Source organism: Haliotis asinina, chromosome 7, assembly GCF_037392515.1.
Source record: "Haliotis asinina isolate JCU_RB_2024 chromosome 7, JCU_Hal_asi_v2, whole genome shotgun sequence".
NCBI classification, from domain to species: Eukaryota; Metazoa; Mollusca; class Gastropoda; order Lepetellida; family Haliotidae; genus Haliotis; species Haliotis asinina.
The window spans coordinates 66,253,058-66,268,974 of NC_090286.1; the positions used below are offsets into that span (position 1 = coordinate 66,253,058).

The 15,917-nt window shown below is 43.1% G+C and overlaps 1 protein-coding gene across 4 annotated transcripts in view; it reads right to left on the reverse strand.

Moving 5' to 3' along the window:
* The window catches only part of LOC137291694 (F-box only protein 25-like), a 62,172-nt gene that overhangs the window by 38,841 nt on the left and 7,414 nt on the right, over positions 1-15,917 (reverse strand). For all 4 annotated transcript variants that reach the window (XM_067823131.1, XM_067823130.1, XM_067823132.1 and 1 more), the window contains exons 3-5: positions 14,863-14,955; positions 12,839-12,932; positions 12,214-12,383 (exon numbers count right to left, since the gene is read on the reverse strand). In XM_067823131.1, the coding sequence (XP_067679232.1) occupies positions 12,214-12,383; positions 12,839-12,932; positions 14,863-14,955 (357 nt within the window). The remainder of the gene's footprint in view (positions 1-12,213; positions 12,384-12,838; positions 12,933-14,862; positions 14,956-15,917) is intronic.

Genomic DNA, 15,917 nt, shown 5'->3' on the forward strand with positions numbered 1-15,917 from the left:
AGATCACTAAAGTAGAAAAACAGAATAATCTGGCTATAAATGTCTTTGGGCACGAAGGTAATACAACAATAATACACAGGGTCAGCCCGGTGAAGGATTGTCAAGTTATTAATTTATTCATGATTCAAAAAGGTGAAACGTATCACTACACGTGGATAAAACATCTCAGCCGGTTGTTGCACGACCAGTCGAAACACGTTGGGGAAAAACACTTTTGTGTACGATGCCTACACTGTTTCAGTCGGGCCGATTTATTAGAATCCCACCTGGAGGATTGCCAAGGTGTTGGGCAGACGGCCATACGAGTCGACATGCCTAAGGAAGGTGAAAATATCCTAAAATTCGACAATCACAAGAACCAAATGTCTGTGCCTTATATAATATACGCCGACTTCGAAGCCTTAGTGGTTGGGGAATCATCCACTAGTGGGAGTTTCACACACAAAACACAAGAGCATAAAGCCTGTTCGTTTGGATACATTGTCGTCTGTTGTGACGGGGAAACGAAAGCTCCGGTAGTGTATAGGGGTCCTGACGCGGCTGAAAGGTTTCTAAAGTGCTTGCAGGAGGAAGAAAAAATTATTAGGAATGCATTGTATAAAATCGCTCCAATGCGTATGACCAGAGCCGACAAGCTAGCTCACGCCAGTAGCACTAACTGTCACGTGTGCGACTCACCACTTAACGGTGATTCGGTGAGAGATCACTGCCACATAACTGGTAAGTATAGAGGCGCCGCTCACAACGCGTGCAACCTCAAGCTTAAAATCAATCCTAAGACAATAAACATCCCCGTTGTCTTTCACAACTTGAGAGGGTACGACTCACACTTGATCATGCAGGCCATCGCGAAAATCGATGGTAATATAACGTGCATCCCCAACAACATGGAAAGATACATCTCCTTCAGCTTAAACGGACTTAGGTTCATTGACTCGTTTCAATTCCTCCTGTCGTCACTCGACAGTCTGGTCAAGGCCAACAATACCTTCCCTATCACCGATCGATACACAGACGCCGAGACTAGACACCTGCTCATGAGGAAGGGCGTATACCCATATGAGTACATGGATAGCTGGGCTAAGTTCACAGAGACCAGACTACCTCCTATCGACTGCTTTTATAGCAAGCTGAATGAGGCGTCAGTCTCACGAGACGATTACTCGCACGCGATTAACGTATGGAATAAACTGGGTTGTAAGAACCTGGGCGATTATCACGATCTGTACTTGAGGACAGATGTACTGCTGTTAGCCGACGTGTTTGAAACGTTCAGGCGGACCTGTTTAAAGCAGTATAAACTCGACCCCGCATGGTATTACACCAGCCCAGGTCTGTCGTGGGACGCCTTGCTTAGAAAGACCGGAGTTAATTTGGAATTGCTCACAGATTACGACATGCACCTATTCATTGAGAAGGGCTTGCGAGGTGGGATTTCCATGGCATCCAAACGATACGCTAAAGCAAATAATCAATACGTGAAAGGTTACGATCCTAACAAACCAACCAATCACATTCTATACCTCGACGCAAACAACCTGTACGGCTGGGCCATGAGCCAGTATTTACCTACAGGGGGATTCGAATGGGTACCAAACGTTGATGTTATGAGCATTGCACCAGATTCGAACAAAGGGTATATCCTCGAAGTTGACTTAGAGTATCCCAAGGCATTACACGCATCGCACAACAGCTATCCCCTTGCACCCGAACGTATGAAGGTTAACACAGACTGGATGTCTGAGTACCAACATAACTTGTCAGGTGGTCGTGTGGCGGACGTTGAAAAACTCGTGCCTAACTTAATGAATAAGACCAAGTACATAGTTCACTATCGCAACCTACAGCTGTACCTGTCATTGGGTATGAGGCTGCCCAAAATACACAGGGTGCTCATGTTCGACCAGAGCCCATGGATGGAGCCCTACATCAGAATGAACACAGACCTACGAAAAAAAGCCACCAGTGATTTTGAGAAAAATCTCTACAAGCTCATGAACAACTCGGTGTTTGGTAAGACTATGGAAAACCTTAGGAAACGTGTAACCGTGAAACTGGTTAGATCTAGTGAGGAAGACAAGCTCAGGAAATTGATAGCCAGTCCGGCATTCAACCGTAATAAAATATTCACAGACGACCTAGTTGCCATACACATGAAGAAAAGCCACATAAAATTCAACCGACCTGTTTACGTTGGGATGAGTATCCTCGATTTATCCAAACACCTGATGTACGACTTTTACTACAACGAGCTTAAGAAACAGTACGGCGACAGGTGCGAAGTGCTGTACACTGACACGGATTCCCTGCTGATGGAGATTCGAACCGAGGATGTATACGAGGATATGAAAAAACACATCGATTTATACGACACCAGCGACTATCCTAAGACCCATACCATGCACAGCACGGTAAATAAAAAGGTCCTAGGTAAGATGAAGGACGAGTGTGCTGGCACGCCAATAGCTGAGTACATAGGTTTGAGACCTAAGATGTACTCCATATTGAAAGCCGACAATAGTGAGATCCGGAAGGCTAAGGGGGTTAAGAAGTATGTGGTGAAACAACACATCAAACACGCCAGATTCAAGGAAGCCCTGTTCAAGACCCGTACCTTTAGGCATAAGATGAACACGCTTAGAAGTGATGGACATAAGATATACGGACTGACTATAAACAAGACGTCCCTATCGCCTATGGACACGAAACGTTGGATAGCTATTGATGGTATAAACACATACGCGTATGGACATGAAAAAATTTGAGACTATTTATTACAGCCCGCGTGGATATTGGAAAGGAGCTAGCGCAGTAGATAAGCTAGCTAAAATGGCGCGAGTATCACCAGAGAAAGCCAAAGCGTGGCTTGAAAAACAAGCCCTGTGGCAGATCTATTTGCCGGCGCCACGCTACGTACCTAGAAGGAGTTTCGGAATTAACATACCTAATAGCATTCACCAGGCAGACCTACTGTTCCTACCTCATGATAAGAGGTACAAGTATGCCTTAACCGTAGTGGACGTAGCCAGTCGTTACAAGGAAGCCGAACCCTTGACCACGAAAGATTCGGCCAAAGTAGCCAAAGGATTAGAACGCATATACAAACGCAGCCCGCTGACTTGGCCAACAGAGCTGCAAGTTGATCCAGGACGGGAGTTCATGGGTGCCGTTTCACAACTGCTAGCCAAACACGATACAAAGGTCAGACGTGGCACGGCCGGAGCCCATCGCAGCCAAGCTATAGTTGAGAGATTTAATAGGACTTTGGCTGAGCGCTTGTTCGGCTATCAGTATGCTAGGGAGATGACCACCCCTGGAAAACGATCGACCGAATGGGTAGCGAGGTTACCAGAGGTGGTGTCAGCAATCAACCATGAAGTCACCCGTCTCACCGGTAAGAAACCGGCAGACGCTATCAAACTAAAATCAGTGTTAGCAGAGTCGTCTGCTCCATTGCGTGGAAAGGAGAAACAGATACCAGATAGGGCCTTAGTTAGGTATCTATACCAGCCGGGGGAACACGAGGGCGATAGCCGTAAGCGAGCCACCGATCCTATATGGTCAGTCAAAACTTACAACATAGATAAAGTGGATATGAAAGCCGACGAACCTAACTTATACTACTTGAGGGATGGGCCGGGTAGGGGGTTTGTAAGAGAAGAATTATTGATCGTACCGTACGGCACAGTGTTACCGCCTGCCAAGTCACGGTAAACGTGATGGCGTGGCTTTGTAGTAGGGGCAATAGTAGCAAGAGCTAATGGTCCCACCAAAGCCTCATTTACTAAATGAGGCTTTTTAGAGGGGTTTTTGAAAAGTGTTTTCGGACTATCATTCCCTATACTACTGGACGTTGACGTGACGATCATTAAACTGATCATCGTGAAATCTTGTTCAAACGGTGATACCCTTTCTAGCACTCAGGCTTGTTCGTAACCCTGCTGATTGGCGAGCACATGTCTAGATGAGTAAAGCGCACGAACAAACATTCACCGATTGAAGCTGATGTAGACAGGTTGTCATCAAGGTAGATGTGTTGGAATTCTTTCCCGGAAAATAATACCATCATCTCTTGTGATTGAAGGTTTAGTTTGCAGTGGTATCTTGTAGTCGTCTCGAAGAATCTTCGTATTCGTCGTTGAGAATTCCCCAATGGGGACGTCCACCCCCTTGAGACGGTTGTATGGGAACGGCTGAAGGTAGAAGACTCCAGTTGTTCAGACCCTCATCTTCAATGTTTACCTGCTCTCTCTGGATTCTGCAGAACTTGGACTTGTTAGTGTAATGCTGACTTGTCTGCTTGAGCACCGTTGTCAAGGTGTCAGTGGACTTGATCATCATGACTTCTCTGGAGTCCTGGGTGACCATCCTTGCTGCATCATTAATCTTGTCAATGAAGTAGATTCAGTCCCGCAGTAGTTCAGGCAAGGTGTTCAGACATGAAATACTGATCCCTAATCTGAGTGACTGATGCTGACAGGATCATTCTCTTTTCCACGTTGGCAGGTTCGCTGAACTTTGCGATGAGAGTCTTGTTCCGAAAAAAATGTGTGTCGCAGTTGTGTCAAGCTGAGCAAGACTCTTGTTGTCTAGCTTGTAAGATTTGTTGCAGGCGGGACTGATGATTTATAAACTTCATCGATGTCCGCTGCTCTGACGAAGGGCTCCATATGATGAAGAGGGAAGAGACGAACGTTGAATGACAGTACATGAAGTTGTTGAAACTTGGTTGCCGACTTAAATGCTGTAGATAACATCTCTGGAATCGTAGATATTGGAGGTAACGTCGGGAACGTAAGTGTATCGATGTCGTCATCCTTCATCATATAGGTATTAGCTTTGTTAGCGTCCTTGGATGGTGAAGCTAAGTCAGGTCCATTCGTGATCCATGATATAACTTCAGAGTCCGAAAATAGGGCTTCCTCCGATGACGACGCTCGATAATGTCTATCTTCATCCTTCCTATAAGAGTTCACAGCTAAGGGGGTGATGATTGTTGACAGCGCCTTCGATGAACTTGGGAGAGTGACGAGGACCTTCTGCATTGACAAGTGAACCTGCGACTGCACTCACGCGAGCGGGAATCCTCACTGGTGCTAGTGCACTCACACGAGCACGAATCCTCACTTCTGTGAGTGCACTCACTCGACATAGATGGATCTGTCTGTCCGGACTGGAGCTAGGGAGACTGATGAAGATCCTCTTCATTGGCGAGTAGACCCAAGCAGGTGCACTCATATGGTTGGACCTCTCTCTTGACTGCAACGTGAAGAGGGGGACGGTGATGATGATCTTCCTTGAGTGTGTGTGCATACACGTCCTTTTCATCCTCCGGCTTGAGTGCCGCTATAGGTGAGTGCTCATGCTAAGCTGTAGTCAACGATGATTACGAGTGCAGTCTTCTCTCCTCTCTTAAACATTGCTCCATCAGATTCATCATCTGTGTTGTAAACTGTTGCATGAAGGCGTCTGGGTCAAATTGCTGCAAAGTTTGTAGCGACGGTTGAGCTGTAAAGTTGTCTACTGTTGACGAAGTCTGCATTGTCTGACAATTCTGCGTTGTCTGGCGATTTTCCTCCGGGTTGAGAGGTGTAGAAGAAGCCGTCGGGGGTAGATCTAGATGATGTCATCCCATGACTGCGTTGGCTGATATCTGCCTCGTTGTATAGAATCAATGGTGGTTCGTTGAAGATAAGTCGTTCATGTAGAGGGACGATTTCTTCTCCAAACGATTTCTGCGATGATTTCGAAGAAGATGATTTCGTCTTCAATGACCTAGACTTCTTCAGTTGAGACGGCCCTGCTTCTGAGGAAGATCTCTTCTGAGATACAGGGGACGACATGTTGGACCCCAGACATAACCCCAGAGAAACGCCAGACATTTCACTGGAATGAATCTCAGTAGACGTAGTTACCAATTTATCCAAATTTAAATCACTTGTTTTAGACATGACTAATGCAAGCCGCCGTTGCTTGTCCCTAGCACGTCTGTAAACAGACCATGTATAGAGAGTAAATTCTGAATCAGACAATTCTATGCAAAATTTACAACGATTATATGAAGAACATATGGGTTTGCACGTTGGGCAATTTAAATGAGGATCGACCGCCGCAATCTACATAGTAGACACGATTTCATCAATTGGGACTAAGTCTCAATTGAAGAAATACATGCTTAATATGACATAATTATGACAAATTTGATAACATATAATGCATATACAAATCCAAATACCGTATACGAGTAGAATTTAGTTTAAAGACCAAAATGAAGAAGAACTTATCGCTGTATAGGGACCCTCAGGTGCCTCCAGCCGCCCACATTGGGTGATAAGGAGCGAGTGACAAGCATGGCCGGTCACGTGGCCTAGGGCGTGGGAAAAGGGAGGCTACACATGGGTGAGTGTATTTTAAGTCAGCTTCTTTTGAGAAGGGAACTTCAAGGCATTTCAGGTGTTCCACTACCTTCGACAGGGAAGGGGAGATAAGCAATTAGCATGAGTCAGGATAAGGAAAAATATATATTTTTTTTCATCCCTGTGGGATGATTTGTAATTCCTCACGAACAAATCCTCTATGCGGCACATTTTCCAAGAAATATAGGTTAGGTTCCCCGTCTTTGATATCAACTCTATCGATATTGTACGTTTTCATAGACGATATAGGATCTGTTCCACGTTTACGGGTGTACCCCTCCTTATCTTGGTATTGTGTTTGACAAGCAGTTGTGACACAGCACCCATAAATTTCCTGCCTGGATCGACTTGCAGCTCCAAGGGCCATGTCAGCGGACTGCGTTTGTATATGTGTTTGAATCCACGGGCTACTTGAGTCGCATCCTTCGCGGTCAAGGGTTTGGCTTCCTTGTAGAGTCTGGCTATGTCTACAACTGTCAGGGTGTACTTGTAGGTTTTACCTCTGATGGTATTGTGTGGAAGAAACAACAGGTCGGCCTGGGGAACTTGATTAGATATATGAATACTGAATTTTCTCCTGGGTATATATCTTGGTGCTGGTAAGTATATTTGCCATACACCTTGTTTCTGTAACCAGGCTTTGGCTTTTTCTTCTGAAACACGTGCAGCTTTAGCTAATTTTTTAATAGCGTCTGCCCCTTTCCAATATCCTCGTAAATATAGTAAATTTTCTCCATTATATATATGTTATTTAAGTATATTTATGACCATAAATGTAGGTATTAATACCATCCGAAGCTATCCATTGTTTTGTATCCATTGGTGATAGAGACGTCTTATTTAAAGTCAACCCGCATATCTTATGCCCATCACTTCGAAGTGTATTCATCTGGTGTTTGAACGTTTTTTTCTCGAATAGAGCTTGTTTGTAAAGGGTATGCTTAATATTTCGTTTCATCACATTCTTTTTCACACCTTTCTTATTTCAGCGTCATCTGCTTTCTTGATAGAATACATCTTAGGTCTCAATCCCACATATTCAGTTATTGGTGTACCAGCACATTCATCCTTCATCTTACCTAAGACCTTTTTGTTGACTTTTTGCTGTACATAGGGTGGTCTCTCGGGTAGTCACTAGTGTTCATGTCCTCAGTTTGAATTTCCATCAGTAGTGAATCTGTATCTGTGTACAACACTTCACATCTGTGTCCATACTGCTTCTTTAGCTCGTTATAGTAGAAGTCATACATGAGGTGTTTGGATAAGTCTAGAATGCTCATTTCAACATAAACTGGGCGATTAAGTTTAATGTGACTCTTTTTCATATGTAAGTCATCGTCAATAATAGTACTTCTATTGTATGCAGGGCTGGATATCAGTTTCCTGAGGTTGTCTTCCTCACTTTACCAGACTAGTTTCACATTAACTCGTTTTCTTAAATTCTCCATCGTTTTTCCAAATACAGAGTTGTTCATGAGTTTATACACGTTTTTCTATAAAGTTGTTGGTGGAAAGCTTTCTCAAGTCAGTGTTCATCCGGATACAGGGTTCCATCCAGGGGTTCTGGTCAAACTTCAGTATTCTGTGTACTTTAGTAACCTTCATGCCCAGTGATAAATACAGCTGTATCGTAAGTGAACGATATACTTTGTTTTTTTCATCAAATTAGGTACAAGTTTCTCAACATTTGCTAGCAGTCCATTCATAAGGTTACGTTGGTACTCAGACATCCAATCTTGGTTAATTCTCAACCGTTCGGGTGCCAGGGGGTAGCTGTTGGGAGATCTACGCGATTCCTCCAGGTATTCTAAGTCCACTTCGAGTATATAACCCTTGTTTGAATCCCGTGTAATGCTGATGATGTCCACCTGCTGGTCAGTCAACCGTTCAAATCCATCCGTGGGTAAATATTTACTATGGCCCAGCTGTACAGATTATTGGCATCCAGGTAGAGTAGGTGGTTTGAAGGTTTCTTAGGGTTGTAGCCTTTCACATACTTGTTATTCGCTTTATCATAACGTTTTGATACCATAGAAATACCACCGCATAACCCTTTCTCAATAAACAGTTACATACTGTAATCTGTGGACAATTCTAATTCAATACCGTTTTTCTTCAGTAATGCATTCTATGAGAGTCCAGGACTTGAATAATACCATGCAGGGTCCAATCCATATTGCTTTGAACATGTTTTTCTAAATATCTCAAAAACATCAGCTAACAGTAACAAATCCGTTTTTAAACATAAATCATGGTAATCACCCAAATTCTTACACCCAAGTTTTTCCCATACCATTTTAGTGTGATCGTAATCATTTTGTGAGACAGAGGCATCAGAAAGTTTACTGTAGAATCGGTCAATGGAAGGATTTGCGTCTCATTAAACTTAGACCAGTCATCCACATATTCATATGGGTAGATTCCCTTACGTAGCAGTAAAGCTCTAGTTTCCTCTTTTGTGTACCGATTAGTTATAGCTCGTTAGGGTTATAAGCCTTGACCAATCTATCTGAGACGACAACAGAAACTGAACACTATCTATGAATCTCAACCTATTTAACGAAAAGGATATATATCTTTCCATGTTGTTTGAGATACATGATATGTTACCTTTGACTTTTGAAAAAGCTTGCGTAATCAAGTGTGAATCATACCCACGCAGATTGTGAAACACTACTGGAATGTGAATAAGTTTAGGATTTGTTGTCAACTTCAAGTTACATTCATTGTGAGCTGCACCTCTGTATTTACCAGTGATGTGACAGTGATCTCTAACTGAATCACCATTCAGAGGTTTACAACAAACATGTCATGCTTTTATTGTAGGTTTTCCGATCTGCTTGCGTCATATGCATTGGTATTTTATTGTATAATTTTTTCGTAATCTTTTTGTTTTCTTCTTGTAAACATTTCAGAAATTCTTCAGCTGCACCTGGACCTCTACAAAAATTGGGAGGGTTAGTTTGACCATTGCAATGAACGACCCCATATCTAAACCCACATGCTTCATGTTCCTGTACCCTTTGTGTGATACTTTGATCTGGGGATTGAGATATGGTATCAACTGGTTCAATGATAGCTTCGAAATCAGTGTAGATAATATATAGTACTGGCATTTTATTTTTATGGTTGGTAAATTCCAAGATATTGTTGTTTACTTCCGGCATATCTATTCATACGGCCGTCTCACCTACACCTAGGCAATCATCCCTATGTGAATCGAGTAGATCTGACCTAGAAAACCTGTGAAGGGAGCTTTCACAAAAGCGTTTCTTTTCCTTGTGTTTCGATTGATTATACAACAGTCGGTTAAAATGCTTGATCCATGTGTAGTGATATTTTTCACCTTGTTGTATCATAAATATATTGATATTTTTACAATCATCCTTATATGGTATTTATAATTTTACGATCATCCTTATACATTAGAGGACTTATCCTGTGTACCACTACATTTTTACCTTCTTGTCCGAATACTTTTATAGCTAAGTCTGGATTCTGTTTTTCTATTTTTAGGACCTTAGAGATCGCGGGTGGGTTCATCTATACCTTCCCAATTGATCCCATCATCTTCTGGATGACTGGAAAGTCTATCAGAATGTTTTTCAGCCGGAAATTTATCAGATCTTATCGCTATCCTCATATAATTATCACCACTGTTTTTAACCCCCTATTAGTGTAACGTTCTGGTGTTTCTCGAATTTTTTCAAATGATCTGTCTATAGAAGAGTTGATAGTGTCTGGTTGCGTAGTAACTTCTTGATTACCTCTGACGTAAACATTGGTGTATTCAGTTGCCTGTTGTTTCTCTAGTGTCATCTTTAACGTTCAAAAACTCTTAAATCTTTCATTTCTTGGCTTACTTTGTCAAATACCAATTGTTTTATATCTTCAACATCTGTTTCTTTGAATTTCCATTTTCCAACCTCTCAAATATTTACTACAGCATGCTCAGTAGGCGTGAACTGTAATTATATAGGTTTTTGTTCCTTTAGTAATTCAATGAGCTCAGATTTCCTTATACGAGAATACCCATTCCACGCTGATGAGCATGTTTTTTAGCTCTTTCACAGTAGGTGTTTTCTGATACTTTAAACCTAACAAATCAAATAACTCATGTTTCCTCATGCAAGAATAACCATGAAGGCCACATTCATGTGCTTGTTTCTTCAAGACATTCACTGTAAACATACTGCACAGCAATTACATTATACGTGAAACAATTCTCTAAATGATTGATTGTGTAATCTAATACTCTACCTGTTAAATCAAGCTTACAGTTCTCATTGCATTCTTGTTGAGTACACTTCAGGTGTGTGTTAGTAACCTAAAAATTCACATTTAGACTTTTATGTTTTAATTAGTATATCATGACAACACACATAGATGATTTTGTTACCGCTTGTGAAAAAGCAATTGAAATTATACTTTACCTGACTTGCTAACATTTTATTGGGATAGGGTAACAACAAGGAATGACACAAGTTATGTTAAAATTTATTTTAAAAAGAAACTACTTAGACTTAGGTTCAAAAATGAAATTCCAGCAAACAGAATTTTACCTAAAAATGACAGATCTTATGGTTTGACTATCTCAATAACAAAAACACACACAATTCCAGATTCAGAAGAAAACCCACAAGAGGCTTCATTGTTAAAGCTATTTCATATACTTCGAGGGCAGCCCAAAAAGAAATTACAAAAAAAGTGATAGATAAAACTTTATATTTTCCACACAAAGATAAAGATACTGTTTTACCACGGAATGGAATAAAAATTTATAATTGTCAAATTTTCACACAAATTCAAACAACTGTTAAAAATGTAAAATATGGCACCCCTTTAGATAATCCTATTCTTATATTCCTAAGAATTAAAATACATGAATTACCTCATTCATCTCAATTTGCTGATTGGGTAAAATTATACGATAAAAATAAACCAATTATTATAAATGGTAAAATCTATGGTTATTATCCATTAAGGATCAGAATAATATTTATAGACTTCTTGTTAAAGGGTCAAAATATTCAGGGGTTGTTGATGTTAGTTCTTTATGTATTAGCATTGTTGGTACTTCACTTGGTGTTAAATTACAAATTGCGATTGTAGAAAAGGGTGAAGATAAATATAAAGCTACTTTAGATGACTTAATAAATGGTGAAAAAGAAGAGGAGGACACTGAAATCAATAAAGAAATTGATATCTTATATAACAAGTCCCGTACCCCAACAGTCTTCCTAGTGAGAGGAAGACTGTTGGGTACTCTTTTAACAGGGGAGATGAAAAGTGGTCGTATTATGGGGTTTATAAAGTAAGAGTGAGGGAAGGATAGGTTACTATATCATGGGTTATATGGGGATGTTCCAGAACCACCCACAGTGCATTTTTATCACTAATTGTAAACTTTTACATGGTAGATGAAAAGTGGTCATGTTATGGGGGTCTATTAATTTAGATGAGGGAGGGAAGGATAGGTTATTATATGATGGATAATATGGGCTGGTCCAGAACCCCCATTATTTATACTACTGAGGTAGACAAGTGTCAATAGTCAACATATAACTCTCATTGTAGGGAGGTAGACAAGTGTCAATAGTCAACATAAAACTCTCATGCTAGGGAGGTAGACAAGTGACACATGCCAAATGCCGTATAACTCTTCTACAGTAAAGGTAGAAAAGCTACACATACCAAATGATGTATAATTCTCCTGCTGTGGAGGTAGACAAGCATGCACAAATCTCTTGTAGAACTATATTACATGTCATGTAAGGTAGATGAGTGTGACATGTACCTCTGTCATCTTGTAGGCATCCACTTTTGAGTTCATCTTGGTGACCCTCTGTTGGTGAAGCATCCACAGCCTGGCGCTGCCGATATGGGATGTCTTCCCCTGCTGGAGGGCCAGGTCAGCTGTCTTGAGGAGTTCGCGGAGTGTGCTGAGACTGCACTCAGTCTTCAAAACTTGAACACAAAAACCTGCCATGAAATTTCTTGTTGTGAACTGATCATGTACATAACAACAATACTCTGGAGGATTATTTAAATTTACGGGTGGGTGGGTTGTTGAGTGAGTGAGTGAGTGAGTGGGTGGGGTTGAGTGAGTGAGTGAGTGAGTGAGTGAAGTTTTAACAATATTCCAGAAATATCATTGCAGGGAACACCAGAAATGGGCTTCACATATTGTATATATGTGATGAATCGAACCCAGATCTTCAGCGTGATAAGCGAATGCTTCAACCACAAGGCTAACCCACTGCTAATGAATGACTTACAGATTTGTTTTGAAGTTGTTTCCGAACACTCATGGGAGCAAGCCCAAATCATGGCAAATGCTGTATTTCGATTATATAAACAGACTCTGGACAAAAGGTTCCACGAAACCTCTTTTTAACATACAGTAAAGGTAATGAGCTCACCTTGTTCGGAGGTCGCCTCAAGGATGCAGATCACTTGTTTCTGGGCTGTCCCACTAAGGCTGCTCAGCTTCGAGTCCAGGATCAGGTGCAGCACCTACAACACCAGGGTCTTCTGTATGTTGGCCATGTGTACCCTGATTACTGGTGCAATCACCAGGGTCTTCTGTATGTTGGCCATGCATACCCCGATTACTGGTGTAACCACCAGGGTCTTCTGTATGTTGGCCATGTGTACCCTGATTACTGGTGCTACCTCCAGGGTCTTCTGTATGTTGGCCATGCATACCCTGATTACTGGTGTAACCACCAGGGTCTTCTGTATGTTGGCCATGTGTACCCTGATTACTGGTGTAACCACCAGGGTCTTCTGTATGTTGGCCATGTGTACCCTGATTACTGGTGCTACCTCCAGGGTCTTCTGTATGTTGGCCATGTGTACCCTGATTACTGGTGCAACCACCAGGGTGTTCTGTATGTTGACCATGTGTACCCTGATTACTGGTGCAACCACCTGGGTGTTCTGTATGTTGGCCATGTGTACCCTGATTACTGGTGTAACTACCAGGGTCTTCTGTATGTTGGCCATGTGTACCCCGATTACTGGTGCTACCTCTAGGGTCTTCTGTATGTTGGCCATGTGTACCCTGATTACTGGTGCAACCACCAGGGTGTTCTGTATGTTGGCCATGCATACCCTGATTACTGGTGTAACCATCAGGGTCTTCTGTATGTTGGCCATGTGTACCCTGATTACTGGTGCAACCACCAGGGTGTTCTGTATGTTGGCCATGCATACCCTGATTACTGGTGTAACCACCAGGGTCTTCTGTATGTTGGCCATGTGTACCCTGATTACTGGTGTAACCACCAGGGTCTTCTGTATGTTGGCCATGTGTACCCCGATTACTGGTGCTACCTCCAGGGTCTTCTGTATGTTGGCCATGTGTACCCTGATTACTGGTGCAACCACCAGGGTGCTCTGTATGTTGGCCATGCGTACCCTGATTACTGGTGCAACCACCAGGGCCTTCTGTATGCTGGCTATGTGTACCCCGATTACTGGTGTAACCACCAGGGCCTTCTGTATGCTGGCCATGTGTACCCCGATTACTGGTGCAACCACCAGGGTGTTCTGTATGTTGGCCATGCGTACCCCGATTACTGATGCAACCACCAGGGTGTTCTGTATGTTGGCCATGTGTTCCCTGATTACTGGTGTAACCACCAGGGTCTTCTGTATGTTGGCCATGCATACCCTGATTACTGGTGTACCCACCAGGATCTTCTGTATGTTGGCCATGCATACCCTGATTACTGGTGCAACCACCAGGGTGTTCTGTATGTTGGCCATGTGTTCCCTGATTACTGGTGCAACCACCAGGGTGTTCTGTATGTTGGCCATGCATACCCTGATTACTGGTGCAACCACCAGGGTGTTCTGTATGTTGGCCATGTGTAACACGATTACTGGTGTACCCACCAGGGTGTTCTGTATGTTGGCCATGCGTACCCTGATTACTGGTGCAACCACCAGGGTGTTCTGTATGTTGGCCATGTGTACCCTGATTACTGGTGCAACCACCAGGGTGTTCTGTATGTTGGCCATGTGTACCCTGATTACTGGTGTACCCATCAGGGTCTTCTGTATGTTGGCCATGTGTACCCTGATTACTGGTGTAACCACCAGGGTCTTCTGTATGTTGGCCATGCGTACCCCGATTACTGGTGTAACCACCAGGGTCTCCTGTATGTTGGCCATGTGTACCCTGATTACTGGTGTAACCACAAGGGTCTTCTGTATGTTGGCCATGTGTACCCTGATTACTGGTGTAACCACCTGGGTGTTCTGTATGTTGGCCATGTGTACCCCGATTACTGGTGCAACCACCAGGGTGTTCTGTATGTTGGCCATGTGTACCCTGATTACAGGTGTAACCACCAGGGTCTTCTGTATGTTGGCCATGCGTACCCTGATTACTGGTGCAACCACCAGGGTGTTCTGTACTTGTGTACACGTCACCTACCTTACACACATAGTTAAATCTGCGGATATCCTTGACAGCCCCAGTCATGTCCAGACGGATGAAGGCTTCACTGATGCTAGTCAGTTCCTTCCTCTGTAACAATATCGGACAAGCTGAATCAGTTCATTGTGTTATCAAGACATCATGGCTCTTTTGTGTTATTGTATCAAGATGGTACTATTTAAGCTGGGACTGTACGAAACCTGATGACCGGTTGCCCAGAGCTACCTTGCCCAGGCTGTGCCAGTACTCAGGAACTAGGTAAATCATGGGTTACTTCCTCTTGCAGAAGTCGTCACGCCATCGTCACGGTGGTATTTGGGAAGAGTGAGTGAATCAGTTTAGTTTTATGCCAAACTCAACAATATTCAAGCTATATGACGGCAGTCTGTGAATAATCGAGTATTGACTGGTCAATCCAATGATCAACAGCATGAGCATTGATCTACACAATTTGGATATGATGACATGTGTCAGCTGAGTTGCAAGAACCTACTCGGTGGTATGCGCCCCCGCCCTGGCCTACTTGATGGTATAGGCACCACGCCCTGGCCTACACAGTGGTATGGGCACCATGCCCCAGCCTACATGGTGGTATGGGCACCATGCACTGGGCTACTCAGTGCTATGGCACCAGTCCCAAGCTACTCAGTGATATGGGCACCACCCTGACCTACTGTGTGGTATGGGCACCATCCTGGCATACTCAGTGATAAGGCCACCACCCTGACCTACTCAGTGGTTTCGGTACCACCCTGGTCTACTCAGTGGTATGGGCACCACCCTGGCCTACTCAGTGGTATAGGCACCGACCTGGCCTAATCAGTGATATGGGCACCACCCTTGTCTACTCAGTGGTATGGGCACCGACCTGGCCTACTCAGTGGTTTCGGTACCACCCTGGTCTACTCAGTGGTATGGGCACCACCCTGGCCTTCACAGTGGTATGGGCACCACTGTTCTGAAGATTACGTTTTTTGTTCCTTGACATGCAAAATTTGGCTTGAAAACGCACCACAGTAAGTGTTCATAGACAAGAAACACCACATCAAAAC